The sequence below is a fragment of the Macaca fascicularis genome, chromosome X (genome assembly GCF_037993035.2).
Source record: "Macaca fascicularis isolate 582-1 chromosome X, T2T-MFA8v1.1".
Classification (NCBI taxonomy): domain Eukaryota; kingdom Metazoa; phylum Chordata; class Mammalia; order Primates; family Cercopithecidae; genus Macaca; species Macaca fascicularis.
The window spans coordinates 15612687-15629400 of NC_088395.1; the positions used below are offsets into that span (position 1 = coordinate 15612687).

General features: G+C 42.0%; 1 protein-coding gene across 3 annotated transcripts in view; it reads left to right on the plus strand.

Annotated features, from left to right (window-relative positions):
• The first annotated feature begins 283 nt into the window (after positions 1 to 283).
• ZRSR2 (zinc finger CCCH-type, RNA binding motif and serine/arginine rich 2) overlaps positions 284 to 16714 on the plus strand; it is a 32950-nt gene continuing 16519 nt past the window's right edge. For all 3 annotated transcript variants that reach the window (XM_005593040.3, XM_045383828.1, XM_074029062.1), the window contains exons 1-5: positions 284 to 349; positions 753 to 832; positions 9377 to 9458; positions 13239 to 13347; positions 13657 to 13743. In XM_005593040.3, the coding sequence (XP_005593097.1) occupies positions 309 to 349; positions 753 to 832; positions 9377 to 9458; positions 13239 to 13347; positions 13657 to 13743 (399 nt within the window). In that variant the 5' untranslated portion in view covers positions 284 to 308. The remainder of the gene's footprint in view (positions 350 to 752; positions 833 to 9376; positions 9459 to 13238; positions 13348 to 13656; positions 13744 to 16714) is intronic.

Genomic DNA, 16714 nt, shown 5'->3' on the forward strand with positions numbered 1-16714 from the left:
TGTGACTTTAACCTGGCCACAACACGTCCTGCTAGGGCAAGGAGGGAGACAGTGATAAAGCACTGGGCAAGTGCTGAAGCGACAGTTACTTCTAGGGCAGGGTAAAAGCTCCAGAGGATTTTTGCGGGAAGGAGATATTTATTTGAGCAGCGTTTTGGAAGACGAGCCGCCGAAGGGTACCTCCGGCTTTCCGTTTCTGGTCCCGCGCGTGTGGCGGCTGCTCGATACCCGCGCCTGCGCGTGCCTGTCTCGGCTCTTAGGCCCGCCCTTTCCTGCCAGACCTGGAGGGGCGGGGCGGTGCCGGCAAGATGGCTGCGCCCGAGAAAATGACGTTTCCAGAGAAACCAAGGTAAGCTCCGTACGGGGAGATGAGCAGGCAAGCGGGCCGATCGTGGGCATGGAGGATGTGGTGGCAGCAAGAAAAGGGAAGCTAGGCCAAGCTAAGTGAGCCACCGCGGCAGCTCGATTCCTTCCTGGTGCGCGCCCTGGTCCCCTGCCCGGACTTTCACGGGCGGCTGTGGGCTCAGGCAAGCGAGGAGAGGATCAGGTTGGCGGATGGAGAAGAACTGCCGTCTGGAAGTCGGAGGATGAGGGGATGATAGATGCCTGTTCTGTAATTAAAATACAAGAAGCAAGATTTCTCTCCTCAGTACCCGAACTATTTCCTTTCATTGGGCACAGAGGAGCGGGGAGCTCGGGCAGCGCTGCAGTGTAGCCGCTGATCGTCGTGTATGTATGTCTTAATCTTCCAGCCACAAAAAGTACAGGGCCGCCCTGAAGAAAGAGAAACGAAAGAAACGTCGGCAGGAACTTGCTCGACTGAGAGACTCAGGTAATGGACTCTCTATCCTATTTTCTGTGTTGTGAAATTGCTCTGTCCACTCCAGCCCTAACTTGAAGCCCCAGTGTCAGAAGGAAGTCAAATACTGTGTCAGAGGAAAAATAGCTGTGACTACTGCCCGCCAAGTAGTTATTTAGAAACACCTGTCAGAAACGATGTTAACGTACTAAAGTCAGGAAGAGGAAGTCTTGGTGAATGATCGCCCATTGATTTGGTGTAACTGTTTATAAAGTATCTAATATTATAGTTGCAAGCTTCATGAATTACAGTAGCTAGCACAGTCCTTGCACACATAGTAAGTATTCGGTGAATATTTTTCTTCATAAAACCAGCAGGAGTTGAAAGTATTAGACAGTTTGCAAGTTTTTCTCAAACTTGACTAATATGAGACCCTTTGTTTACCCAAATTATGTTATTCAAATATATATCAACATAATACTAGTTATGAAGCTCATTTATTTATTTTTGAGACAGAGTCTTGTTCTGTTGCCCAGGAGGGAAATGCATCGGCACAACCATGGCTCACAGCAGCCTCCACCTCCCAGGCTCAAGCAGTCCTCCCACCTCAGCCTCCCAAGTAGCTGGGACTACAGGCATCCACCACCACACCTGGCCAATTTTCTTTTTTCTTTTTTCTTTTTTTTGAGACGGAGTCTTGCTCTGTTGCCCAGGCTGGAGTGCAATGGCACGATCTTGGCTCACTGCAGCCTCTGCCTCCTGGGTTCAAGCAGTTCTTCTGCTGCAGCCTCCTGAGTAGCTAGGATTATAGGCGTGCGCAACCACACCCGGCTAATTTTTGTATTTTTAGTAGAGATGGGGTGAAACCCCATCATGTTGGCCAGGCTGGTCTTGAACTTCTGACCTCAGGTGATCCACCCACCTCAGCCTTCCAAAGTGCTGGGATTACAGGTGTGAGTTACCGCCCCTGGCCCACCTGGCTAATTTTTAAAATTTTTGTAGAGATGGGTTTTCACTATATTGCCTGGGCTGGTCTCGAACTCCTGGCCTCAACAGGAAGGCAAGAGGGAAGGCAACTTCAGGCTACCACGCCTGGCCTGAAGCCATTGTTTGACTATAAAACAATATATGAGCTGGGCACGTGGTGGCTCATGCCTGTAATCCCAGCACTTTGGGAAGCCAAGGCAGATGGATCCATCACATGAGATAATGCTAGGAATGATGTAAAACCGATGCTCCTCACAATATGTATATGGCACTGATGAGAGTTTGGAATGCCTCTACTAATGTTGCCTTATGGTTATTTACCACTTTTTCTATGAAATTACTGTAGAACTTTATTTGTACAGCTGGTCATTTGACCTTCACATGGCAAACCTAACATTTATGTATTAAATCTGCTGCTTAATGCAATAAAATTAGGACTTAGTTATAAAATTATGTAGTAATTATAAATCCAGATGCGAGCACTGAAATCACACAGTAGTACTGGATTATAATGATTGTCATTCACATTATCCAGAATATGCTTATGAAATTATCCTAGACAATTCTTGAAATCCGGAGACCATGGCCTCAAGTAACTAGGATTCTTGGGCCTTGAGAAACATAGCCATAGAGGTTTTATTTACCATTGGAGTTCCCGAGTAATTATTTTAGTGTCAGTACTGGGATATTTAGAATGGAAGGAGCAGTTTGTTTACCTGCAACCTGTGTTAGCATTTCTGTCTTATTAGTTGAAAACTCATCCACTAGAGGCAGAACAAAGCATCAGGGATAAAAGGAAAACTAGGATAGGTTGGAGTTATTGAGGCCCTTATTGTACTTCCTCTCTCCCTCCTTGAAATTTTCAGCTACTTTACTTTGTTCATTTAACCTGTTTTATTCTAAATATTATATATTCTAAATTTTTTTTAACTTCTTCCTCTTTTTCTTTTCCTGCACTCCATCCTATAACAGCTGGTATTTGTATTGTTTTGATTTTTTTTTTCCTTTTTACTTAGCAAAATGTGTTCAGAATGAGCCTCTGTGGAGAGTCAGGCAAGTCGTGTCCCATGGTAGTTTCGTCCATTCAAGGATCCAGGTCACTGGTCTGTCAAGATTATATAACTAATGCCATATCCAAGACTAAGCATTTGTCTCTGCCCTTCTTCTGCTCCTAGTTTTGCCCACTCCAACTCACAATTCTTCGCCTAGTGGTACTTCATGAATACTGTAGACTATGGAGTGGTCCTGTTTTTTTTTTTTTTGAGACAGAGTCTCACTCTCTCGCCCAGGCTGGAGTGCAGTGGCACAATCTTGGCTCGCCGTAACCTCTGCCTCCCAGGTTCAAGTGATTCTTCCACCTCAGCCTCCTGAGTAGCTGGGATTACAGGTACCCACTATCATGCCCGGCTAATTTTTGTACTTTTGTAGAGATAGGGTTTCACCATGTTGGCCAGGCTGGTCTTGAACTCCTGACCTCAGGTGATCCGCCTGCCTTGGCCTCCCAAAGTGCTGGGATTACAGGCGTGAGCCACTGCGCCCGGCCAGGAACACTGCTGTTCATTGTAGCACACGTTGGATGGCCGGAAGGCTAGAATGTTGAGTGTTACTGTGAGAGTGTCTTGGCAAATGATTGGAGCGCCTTGGCAAATGATTTCTGGAATAGTGAGCTCTTAATTACAGATAGCTTCTGTGGCACCCAGTTCTACTTGAGATAACCTGAAACAAGCTACCTCGTCAGAAATTAAGATATTAAAAGCAAGTTGCAAAACTATAGCATGATTCTGTGTGTACAGTTACATGTACAGGTTGAGTATCCCTTATCTGAAATGCTTGCATTGTATTTACCAGTTCAGCATCCCAAATCCAAAAATCCAAAATTCGAAATGCTCCAATGAACATTTCCTTTGAGCATTGTTGTCACTCAAAATATTCGTGATTTTTGGATTTGGGGTGCTCAACCTGTATAATACCATTGGATATACATTTGATCCTTGAACAATGTGGGAGTTAGGGACTCTGACCACCCCCCGCCCCTCTGCATAGTAGAAAATTTGCATATAACTTTTCACTCCCCATAAACTTAACTATTAAGTGCCTACTGTTGACTGTAAGCCTTACCAATAACATAAATTGTTGATTAACACATACTTTGTATGTTATATGTATTATATACCCTATTCTTATAATAAAGTAAGCTAGAGAAAAGAATGTTACTAAGACAATCACGAGGAGGAGAAAATATATTTGCCCTTCATTAAATGGAAGTGGTTCATCATAAAGGTCTTCATTCACCTTGTCTTCATGTTGAGTAGGCCAAGGAGGAAGAGGATGATTTGGTCTTGCTGTCTTGGGTGGCGGAGGTGGAAGAGGTGGAGGAGGGGGAAGGGAAGGCAAGAGGGTAGACGCACTTGGTGTAACTTTGCAGAAATACATTCTAATTTCTGTCTAACATTTTTGCTTTTTCATTTCTCTAAAAATGTGTTTCTCTACAGTACCAATTCTTCCACCATTTGCTTCAGTTTAAATGCATTACTTTTCAGTTTAGAAGGGTTCATAGAAGAAGTCAAAAGCAGTCTTGAATAATTGGCCCTTCTGCCAGATTGTCTAGTGTCAATTTGTTTTCTGGCACTGCTTCACCTAAGTTTTCTTCCTCATCACCTTGCACTGCTTTGGAAGGACTCATCCCTATCAAATTGACTTTTGTTAACTACTCTGTTGTATCTGTTAACTCTTGAATTTCTTCAAGATCTATATCTTGAGACCCTTCACCCCGACACCCCTGCCCCCTTTTTTCCCCCATATTTACAATCTCTTTCATGATTTCGTTGATTGGCTCTGTCTTAAGTTCTGTGAAGTCATGCACAATATCTGGACGCAGTTTTTTCTCCAGCAAGACTTTGTTTTGGGCTTGATGATTTTCATGGCTTTTTCTATAATGACAATAACATCTTCAATGGTATAATCTTTATACACTTTCTTGATGCTCTCTGTGATAGGGTTCTCTTCCATAGCATTGACAATCCTTTCTGTAGAGTACCACGTGTAATGAGCTTTAGAGGTTCTTAACAACCCCCTGGTCTAGAGGCTGAATTAGAAACATTGTGTTTGGGGGCAAGTAGACCACTATGACACCTTCATTGTTGAACTTATGGGGTTCTGGGTGGCCAGGGGCATTGTCCAATATTAAAAGAATTTTAAAAGCCAGTTCCTTACTGGCAAGGTACTTCCTGACTTCAGGGACAAAGCATCAGTGGAACCAATTCAGAAAAAAGGATTTCCATTATCCAGGACTTCTAGTTGTACAACCAAAAGACAGGCAGCTGGCGCTGATCTTTTCTCTTCAAGGATTGGGGTGGGGATTAGCAGCTTTATAGATAAGGGCAGTTCTGATCATAAACCCCATTACATTTACATGAAACAGTAGAGTTTGCCTGTCTCTTTTTGTTTTCAATCCTGCTGCTTGCTTCTCTGCCTTCTAAATGTCCTTTGTGGTGCTTTTCTAGAATAGGATGCTTTCATCTGCATTCAAAACCTGTTGAGGACAGGCACGGTGGCTCACACCTGGAATCCTAGCACTTTGGGAGGCCAAGGCGGGTGGATCATGAGGTCGGGAGCTCGAGACCAGCCTGGCCAACGTGATGAAACCCTGTCTCTCCTAAAAATACAAAAATTAGCCGGGCGTCCTATTCAGGCAGATATTCTTTCTCCTCAATGATTTTCTTTTCTTTCTTTCTTTTATTTTATTTTTTGAGACAGAGTCTTGCTCTGTTGCCCAGGCTGGAGTGCAGTGGCATGAACTCGGCTCACTGCAACCTCCGCCTCCCAGGTTCAAGCAGTTCTCCTGCCTCAGCCTCCCTAGTAGCTGGAATTACAGGCGTGCACCACACTGCCCGGTCATCATGACTTTTCTCTGCTTCTTGAGAGCACTTCCAGCATCACTAGTTGCATTTTGTGTGAGTCTCATGATGTTATTCAAGGTTTACCATTTTGTAGTAAACACGACGAAAAATATGCCAGAGATGACTTCTTACTGCCACACGCAATTTACTGAAGAGATGAACTGCTCATGCAGAGATGATTAGTGTCACAAGGCATTTTAAGTGAATACGCGTATTTGAGCTCACTACAATAGCAACAGGAGGTGGCTATGAAATTATTACAATAGTACAGTATGTACTACAGTTAATTTTTTTTCTTCCTTCTGTGCCTCATTGGATGCATTTTTTTCCTTGTTTTGTACTATAGTTAATTGTATGCAGTTATGATTTAATACTGCATATTTATATTTGTTTACATTTTTTCTCAACTGTGAATGTGCCATATATGGTCTATAAATATAAGTTTTGATAAATTTTAACTTTAAAAAAAGTTGTCAATGATTATGTTGTAGCACAACTTTCATGGTAATATTCAAGGAAAAATATTCGAGACCAAACTTCTCTGTCTTACAATGGAATGGAGTCAGAGATCATTTTGTTTCAAATGCTCTTTTTTTTTTTTTTTTTTTTGAGACAGAGGCTCACTCTGTCACCCAGACTAGAGTGCTGTGTACAATTTCGGCTCACTGCAACGTCTGCTTCCCGGGTTCAAGCGATTCTCCTGCCTCAGCCTCCTGAGTAGCTGGGATTACAGGCGTGCACCACCATGCCCGGCTAATTTTTTTATTTTTAGTAGAGATGGGGTTTTGCCATGTTGGCCAGGCTGGTCTCGAACTCCTGACCTCAAGTGATCCATCCACCTCGGCCTCCCAAAGTGCTGGGATTACCAGCATGAGCCACTGCTCCCTGGCCTGTTTCAAATGCTTTAAGCAAGGGAACAACAATAAAACACTTAACTTATATTGTAACAGTATCTGTATATGTGCTGCTCAAGCCAGCACAATATTGCTTAACAGTATCTGCATTAAGTTTTTTTTTTTTTTTTTTTTTTTTCTGAGACGGAGTTTTGCTCTTGTTGCCCAGGCTGTAGTGCAGTGGCGCAATCTCCACTCACTGCAACCTCCACCTCCCAGGTTCAAGCGATTCTCCTGCCTCAGCCTCCTGAGTAGCTGGGATTACAGGGGGCTGCCACCTCGCCTGACTAATTTTTGTATTTTTAGTAGAGATGGGATTCACCATGTTGGCCAGGCTGCTCTCGAACTCCTGACCTCAGGTGATCCTCCTGCCTCGGCCTCCCAAAGTGCTGGGATTATGGGCGTGAACCACTGCGCCCAGCCCTGCATTAACTTTTTATAATAGATTTATATTTATGGTAGCAAATGATAAAATAGACTAATATGTACATATATTTTATACATTCATGACATACCTTTTTCTTATTTTTTTTTCAGTGTTTCTAGGCCATGCCACTTACCTGGTATTTTTTTTTCAAATTGTTGCAGATCTCCCCTAAATGTTCCAGTGTATTTATTGAAAAAAAGCTGTATTTAAATAGACCAAGGCGGTTCAAACCTGTGTTGTTCAAGGGTCAACTGTATTGTATCTATATGTATTGCATATGTCTGATTGTACACATGGGGAAAATGCTGTGCCCAGAACTGTTAGCAATCACTTCTGTGGAGTATATGAGCTTGGTTTTGAGGCGATGGGGAGTTGAGTGAGTCAGTCAACAGGTGTTTGTGAGTGTCAGCTGTGTCTATGCCCTGTCTAATCTATGGGCATACCTCTGCTAGTAAGTCAGGTCATATCCTCTGTGCCAGGTTCTCTGGCCCTTTAAGTACATTCGATCATTTAATTATCTGAACAATTAGATATTATTTTATGTGATTGAGAACTTATTCTACATTTGTTGCCCCTTTTAATTCCAGTTGCTGAAATAATAAAATTTACTTACTTAAGGAAAGTAAATTATTGTAATTATCTGGGACTGGATGATCCTTCAGTTAGAACTGTAGTCAACACCTGTGGCAAACACAGACTTGTTTTCTTTAAGCCTGACATCTGTAACATCAAGATTATTTCAGTCTTCCATTTCTCTTCCACTTTCACTGATTTTTCCCCCAAATTTTGAATAGGAGAGGATGTAAATGTCTCTTCTATTAAAATTATTTTTTCATGTTTTTATTTGGAAAATGTTCTAATCTACAGAAAGTTGAAAAAAATAGCACAATAAATATCCATGAACCCTTCAGAAAGATTTGCCAGTTGTTAACGTTTGGCCTTTCTTTCTTTCTTTCTCTCTATTTAAAGAGATACATACATAGAACATTTTTTCTGAACCTTTTGGATGGCAGTTGCAGATAGCAGCACCTCACCCCTAAATTCTTCAGCCTGCAACTCCTGAGAATAAGGACATTCTCCCACAGAACCACAATACCAAACTTACACCTGAGTACATGAGCAGTAATTCAGTGGTATGACATACAGGCCGTATTTAAACTTCCCCAAACCAGGATTGATTGTTTTGAAAAACTCAAGCCAGTTATCTTGTGGAATGCCTTGCATTCTGGATTATTCTGTCTTCTCATGATTAATTTCAGGAGACAACACTCTTTAGCACAAAGGATTACAGAGGAGATGTTGTAAACTTCTTATTGCATAAATCATGAGACCTATAACGCCAGGTTGTTGCACTCCCAGTGATGCTAACTGTGGTTAAGGTGTTACCCACCCAGGGCCGGGCGCCGTGGCTCAAACCTGCAATCCCAGCACTTTGGGAGGCCGAGGCGGGAGGATCACAAGGTCAGGAGATCGAGACCACCCTGGCCAACGTGGTGAAACCCCCGTCTCCACTAAAAATACAAAAATTAGCTGGGCATCATGGCGTGTGCCTGTAGTCCCAACTACTCAGGAGGCTGACGCGGGAGAATTGCTTGAACTCGGGAGGCAGAGGTTGCAGTGAGCCAAGATCGCGCCATTGCACTCCAGCCTGGTGACAGAGCAAGACTCCCATCTCAAAAAAAAAAAAAAAGAAAAAAAAAGTGTTACCCACCCAGATCGCTCCATTGGAAAGCATTGCATTTTTTTTTTCTTTTCTAATTAGTCCTCATGTCTGGGGTGATATGTTGAGATAGTGTGAATATGCTCTTCCCAGCAAGCTTTCATTCAATGTTTTTAATGTCTCTGTCTAAATTTTTACAGTGGGGGTTGCAAAAGTGATAATTTTTCGACTTACGTTTTTCTGCATTTTTTCGTTGCCATTCTTCTGTTAGGATGGATGTTCCTTTCCACAGCCCCACCACCTTTTTTTTTTGAGATGGAGTTTCGCTGTTGTTGCCCAGCTGGAGTGCAATGGCACGATCTTGGCTCACTGAAACCTCCGCTTCCCAGGTTCAAGTGATTCTCCTGCCTCAGCTTCCCAAGTAGCTGGGATTACAGGTGCCTGCCACCACGCCAAGCTAATTTCCTTTTTAAGTATAATTGTGGAACTGTTGATTAATTGTTAAATGTAATGTGCTGTCCGCCACCACTATCGTCCTTTTTGATGCTTGCTTTGTATCAAAGAAGGTTGATTGGAGACTTTCTTGTTAGAAAGCTTAAGAAAAAGATTTTTACCATAATTTTATACGTTAAAGGTTACATGTATTTTTTTCCTGAATTTTTGACCAAGGATTTGCAGTGCTCAGTTTAATAAAGCATTTAAATTCCCTAGGACTCTCACAGAAGGAGGAAGAGGAGGACACTTTTATTGAAGAACAACAACTAGAAGAAGAGAAGCTATTGGAAAGAGAGAGGTCAGTGCTAATTGAAACACTTAAAGTGAATGAAGTTACTTTATTGGAATATTCTCAGCCTTTACTAACCAGTACCAGTCTTCTGTATAAAATCTTATACAAAATAGTTCTTATAAAATACCCTGTATAAATTATTTAAATCTGTAGTCGATGGGCTAAAACTAATTGTTATTTTTTTAGAAAAATGGAAGTACTTTTCTTCTGTTTTTACTAATTTGTAATTGTTTTTTTTTTTTTTTTTTGATTTTTTTTTTTAGACGGAGTCTCGCTCTGTTGCCAGGCTGGAGTGCAGTGTAGTGATCTTGGCTCACTGCAACCTCCGCCTCCCGGGTTCAAGCGATTCTCCTGCCTCGGCCTCCCGAGTAGCTGGGACAACAGGTGTGCACCACCACACCCAGCTAATTTTTGTATTTTTAGTAGAGACAGGGTTTCACCATGTTGGCCAGGGTGGTCTTGATCTCTTGTGATGAAGCGATCTGCCTGCCTTGGCCTCCCAAAGTGCTGGGATTACAGGCGTGAGCCACTGCGCCTGGCCTGTAATTGTTTTTGAAAGCAGAAGAAAAACAAAAAAATTAACAAATGTAAAAAGGGAAAGGGCTTTAATAATTGCAACACACCCAAAGATAGCCACTGTTAAGAAAGAGAAAAGGAAAGTATAAATGTACTTTACATGGGTCTTTCTATAATGGCATGATATTTATACATATTTTTCTATAAATTGCTTTCCTGCTAAATATATAGTGCATTTATTTAAGTCCTGATGCAGGGATCTAATTCAACCATTTCAGTGGCAATACAGTACCCACTGTACAGAAGTAGCCTAATTTATTTGCTATTCGTAGTTTATTCATTCGTAATTTATAGTTCTCTACTGATAGACTTTCAGGTTATATTGGTTTTTTACTCATATGTAAAAAGTTGCAGTAAGCATCCATGTTTATATATCCTTGGTAATCGTCAAATTATTTCCTTAAGAAAATGACTAAAAATGAGATTGTTGGAATCAAAGCGTAAGTTCCTGTAAAATGTAGATGGCCAGGTAGAAAGGGCTTCCTGGTTTGCAGTTTGCAGCCCTTCTGGCAGTGAATGTAGGGCCCCATCTCCTCATACCTTCACTCATACTAGACACTGGCAGTTTATACAACTCCTGTAATGAAAAGTTGTATTTCACTGTTTCAAATGCACATTTCTGAATTAGGAAGAGTATCTTTTTATATGTTTTATTACCTATTTGTAGATTGCTCAAGTCTTACACCTTTCTCTTTTGGGATACATGTTTTTTTAAAATTTTGTTTTGTTTTGTTTTGTTTTGTTTTGTTTTGTTTGAGACAGAGTCTCGTTCTGTCCCCAGGCTGGAGTGCAGTGGTGTGATCTTGGCTCACTGCAACCTCCACCTCCCAGATTCAGGCGATTCTCCTGCCTCAGCCTCCCGAGTAGCTGGGACTACAGGCGCGCACCACCACGCCCAGTTAATTTTTTTTGTACTTTTAGTAGAGATGGGGTTTCACCATGTTGGCCAGTATGGTCTCGATCTCTTGACCTCGTGATCCGCCCACTTCGGCCTCACAAATTGCTGAGATTACAGGTGTGAGCCACTGTGCTCAGCCAAAATTTCTTAATGTCTCTAAGCTTCTGTTTCCTTGTCTTTACTATGGAGATAAAGTCAATCATAGTATCCACCTCACAGAATTGTGAAGATTAAATGAGGTGATGGATGTATAGTGTTTAACACAGTGTCAGCAGATAAGAGGTGCTGTGATAGCTCTAGTTCTTATTATAGATTTCTCTTGTGATGAAGACAATAGATATGGTATTAAATAAGAAAGTAATTTTCTTCCTGTTTATTTGAAATGCTTCTTTTAAATCACATACATGTATCTTTGTGCTCCTTAGATCTTTATTTCTTTATGAGTTGCATACTATTGTTGAAAAGCAAGAAAATTATGTAAAAATACTGTACGACTTTATGTCCTATTTCAAAGCAGATGTATATTCAAGTTATTAAATTTTAAAATTTTTAACATTTTACTTTCTTGTGGTCTTTATATATCATTTGGTTCAGTTATATGCAATTATATGTTTTTCAAAAGATTCGTAAATCAGAGCTGTGCACACTGAAGCATCTGTATGGTGCCCTCACACATGGCATGGGAACACTGATATAGGCAGTGTGCCAGCCTCTGCCATGGCTAAAAGACGTGTTCCTGGAATCTGTATTTGGAAATGTAATATGTTTTATTTAAAATTGTGGTTAGGTCCCCAGACTAGACAGAAAAGTTTACTGAACTCCTGATACTGCTGAAGTAATACAGAACAGTTTCTCATATTTCATTTCCCTTTTCTCATATTTCATTTCCCTTTTATAAATTCAGTGGAAAAATGAATTTGGGGTTCTAAACACCTAATTGGCAAGTAGACTTTAGAAATCTAAGCCCCGCTTTAGATTAGAAATTTGTGATATTGGATGCCTGAGACACTTGCCACTTTAAGGTAATACCACTCATTATAATTGGTCATATAAAAAATAGACTAGACACTCACTAGTTTATTTTTACTTTTTCATTTTTTGAGACGAAGTCTTGCTCTGTCATCCAGGCTGGAGTGCAGTGGCATGATCTCGGCTCACTGCAGCCTCCGCCTCCCAGGTTCAAGCGATTCTCCTGCCTCAATCTCCCAAGTAGCTGCGATTACAGGCGGCTGCCACCTTGCCCAGCTAATTTTTGTATTTTTAGCAGAGATGGTGTTCACCATGTTGGGCAGGCTGGTCTCAAATTCCTGACCTCAGGTGATCTGCCCACCTTGGCCTCCCAAAGTGCTGGGATTATAGGTGTGAGCTATTGTGCCCGGCCCTCACTAATTTATTTTTATAACTTCATTTCTTAAAACCTGTAGCTTTATTTTAAAAACATGATCACAATGTACTTTTATTTTCCTTCTTTTGGCAGTTTAGGTCTTTGGAGGCAAACCACAGGAGTCTCTTAACTGTGTGGAGTAGTAGTCCAAACGTTTATGGCAGAGGATAACGGGTTTTCAGCGTGCTGCCATCGTGGAATTGCTACTTTTAAGAATAGGGGCTGGGTGCGGTGGCTCACACCTGTAATCCCAGCACTTTGGGAGGCCTAGGCAGGTGGATCACTTGAGGTCAGGAGTTCAAGACCAGCCTGGCCAACATGGTGAAATGCTGTCTGTACTAAAAATACAAAAATTAGCCTTGCATGGTGGTGGGCTCCTGTAATCCCAGCTACTCAGGAGGCTGAGGCAGGAGAATCACTTGAACCCAGGAGGCGGAGGTTGCAGTGAGCCAAGATCACGCCACTGCACTCCAGCCTGGGCAACAGAGCGATACTCTGTCTCAAAATAAATAAATAAATAAAAATAATTGCATAGAATAGGAAGGGAAATGCTTTCTGAATGCAAAAAGGTAGATGCTGCTTTGAAACTTGCTACCCATTTTATTGGCACCTAAACGTCACTGTGATCAGTCTAGAGGGAAAGTCATAGTGTCCTTTTTTTCTGTAAAGTATGTCACAGCCATATATACCTATGAAATGTAAGAGGGATTTTAAGTTATTGCCCATTAGGAAGATAGTTGCTGACACGTGGTGCTTTTCCAAAAGCTCTACTCTTCTCGTTCTCTTACACCCACTTGACTGCTTTAATAGAAAATAGCTTTCGTGATATTTGAATCAATCCCAAAATGTGTCATTTTGCTCTCGTGTGTGTGTGTATTTGTGGATTAATGCCCATTTCTTTTGTCTGATTACATCATTATACTGATAGGCAAAGATTACATGAGGAGTGGTTGCTAAGAGAGCAGAAGGCACAAGAAGAATTCAGAATAAAGAAGGAAAAGGAAGAGGCGGCTAAAAAACGGCAAGAAGAACAAGAGGTACGGTAGGAGTCACGTAACTAGTGAACAAACTGATTACTTCACCATAATAACTCTCATGAAGAGCTGCCTATCTTGGGAGGTCGAAGTGAGCCGAGATCGCGCCATTGCACTCCAGCCTGGGCAACAAGAGCGAAACTCCATCTCAAAAAGAAAAAACAAAGAGTTGCCTATCTTGAACTTTAAAAAAAGCAAAACTGATCTTATTCAGTATGCCAGTGTTTTAAAAGTTTTTCATCTATGTGTCCTGTATGTGAAATGGTTTGAAAAAGTGTCTGAAACAAAGTTACTTTTTCTTCCCCTTTAAAGAGAAAGTTAAAGGAACAATGGGAAGAACAGCAGAGGAAAGAGAGAGAAGAGGAGGAGCAGAAACGACAGGAGAAGAAAGAAAAAGAGGTGATTCCTATCCTGGGATGTGCTGTGTGATGAGTTTGAAGAATAAGCAGTAGGCATGTCAGCGTTTGGGGTTTTTTTTTTCTTTTTTCTTGTCACTTCATTTGTTTGTTTGGAAAGAATCATATTTCAGTCTAGACATACACCAGAGTTCCCTTCTGACTCTCTTCTTTGGGTCCGTGCAGTGGCAGATTCCTTAAAGTTTTCTTCAGCTTTACCCTATTTACCCTTTATAGTGGGCATTGGCAAATGTTTTTTTTTTTTTTTTTTTTTTTTTTGAGACGGAGTCTTGCTCTGCTGCCCAGGCTGGAGTGCAGTGGCCGGATCTCAGCTCACTGCAAGCTCCGCCTCCCGGGTTCACGCCATTCTCCTGCCTCAGCCTCCCGAGTAGCTGGGACTACAGGTGCCCGCCACCTCGCCCGGCTAGTTTTTTGTATATTTTAGTAGAGACGGGGTTTCACCATGTTAGCCAGAATGGTCTCGATCTCCTGACCTCGTGATCCGCCCGTCTCGGCCTCCCAAAGTGCTGGGATTACAGGCTTGAGCCACCGCGCCCGGCCTGGCAAATGTTTTAAAGGGCCAGATGGTAAATATTTTAGGCTTTATGGTTTGGTCTCTGTGGCAAACATCCAACTCTGCCAATGTACCCTGAATGTAGCCATCAGTAATATGTAGATGAGTGGGTATGTCTGTGTTCCGGGAAAGCTTTATTTACGAAACAGGCAGCTGGCGCTTGCTTTATAGCAACTTGTGTTTTTCTGAGGTTCTGCTGTATGTGAGTTGACTTCTTTAGAGAATAATATTTTGTTTTGTTTCCACATTTATTTAGGTCATAAGAGAACTTTTTACGACATGTCAGCAAGAATTAGGGGATTTAAAGAAATCAGGAACTCAAATATTGAGGAACTAGGAAATAGTTTTTGTTATTTGTATTAAATCTTGACTTCCTCTTCCACTTAGGCTATGAAGACAATTGTAGCTAATACACAGTTGCTTATTAAAAAAAAAAAAAAAAATCGGCCAGGTGCGGTGGCTCACACCTTTAATCCCAGCACTTTGGGAGGCCGAGGCAGGCGGATCACAAGGTCAGGAGATTGAGACCATCCTGGCTAACACGGTGAAACCCCGTCTCTATGAAAAATACAAAAAATTAGTTGGGCGTAGTGGCAGGCGCCTGTAGTCCCAGCTACTCGGGAGACTGAGGCAGGAGAATGGCGTGAACCCAGGAGGCGGAGCTTGCAGTGAGCCGAGATCACGCCACTGCACTCCAGCCTGGGCGACAGAGCAAGATTCTGTCTCAAAAAAAAAAAAAAAAAAATCTGTGAGGCATATGTATGTGTGCATCTTCTCTATCTTTCAGGATTCTTTTTAAAAGATTTATTTGGTATGTTTTGCTGCTATTCCTTAACAGTATATTTATTTCTGAGGTATCACAGCTCATCTTCCCTTGACTGATTCATCAGGATTTGTCTTTTCTGTAATATAGCTAAATTTAAATAGCATAAAATTGGATAATCACCTTATAATTGGGAAAAATGCATGTGTCTACATCGTAGTCAATATGGGGCAGAAGCAGCCTCCACAGTCTTTGTTTTTTGTATCTCAGGCCCTCTGTTAATTTCAATGCAGATTTTAAACACCTTCATTTGAGCACTTCTTTCCAGATGAGGCAAGATCATGCTAGGTTTTTAGGGGGAAGAAAAATTATTTGGAACTTGTCATTTTTTTATAGAGAGGAATTAATTCCTATTTTAACAGTAGAGTGTTCCTCAACTGAGGTCTTTCAGGAATTCGGTAACAGCTAAGGCTTCCTTTAAATGCTTTTGTTTCAGAGGAAATCTGTGAGACATTAAGGAGAAATGAGGGACATGAAAGAGATTCTAAGCTTATAAAAAAGAATCGGCAGTATGTGTTTCTGCTGTATGCTAGACACTTCGCTAGTGGACAGAGACAGCAGTGAAAGACACAGTCTTTGTTCTCATCGAGCTAGTTTTTTATATGGGAGTGTAAGATGATGAGTAAGCAAAACAGATCATTCAAAATGTGATCATATTAAGTGCTATAAAGAAATAAAGCAGGCTGGGCGTGGTGGCTCACGCCTGTAATCCCAGCATTTCGGGAGGCTGAGGCGGGCAGATCACGAGGTCAGGAGTTCGAGACCAGCCTGGTCAACGTGGCGAAACCCCGTCTGTACTAAAAATACAAAAAATTAGCCCGGTGTGGTGACGGGCGCCTGTAGTCCCAGCTACTCAGGAGGCTGAGGCAGAAGAATCGCTTGAACCCGGGAGGCAGAGGTTGCAGTGAGCCAAGCCTGAGCCACTGCACTCCAACCTGGGCGACAGAGCTAGACTTTGTCTCAAAAAAAAAAAAGAAGCAAAAAGAAAGCAGAGTGATGTGATAGAGTAATGAGAATAGAGTTGTGCTTCTATAGATTGCCTGCTCAAGGAAATTTCTGAGGAGGTGAATGTTTGAGCTGACACCTGAGTGGAGAGATCTCAGCGGGAAGAGGCCTGAAGCTTGAAGGCTGAAAAAAGGCCAGGGAGCCTGAAATCTAGAGTCCAAAGGAGAGAAGGGAAGTGGAGGAGGTTGCTGGGGGAGGGTGGGTAGTGGAGGGTAAGCAGAGTCAGATCAGGTAGGGCTTCCTGGATTTGAAGGAGGAGTTTGGATTTTATGTTTCCTATAATGGTAAGCCATTGAAGGGGTTTAAGCAGGGAATGACTCTATCTCATTTATATCTGTACCTTTTAACAGATCATGCTTTTAAAAAAAAAATTTCTTTTGAGACGGAGTCTCACGCTGTCGCCCAGGCTGGAGTGCAGTGGCGTGATCTCTGTTTACTGCAACTTCTGCCTCCCGGGTTCAAGCAATTCATGTGCCTCAGCCCCCTGAGTAGCTGGGATTATAGGTGCCTGCTACCACGCCCAGCTAATTTTTGTATTTTTAGTAGAGACAGGGTTTCACCATGTTGGCCAGG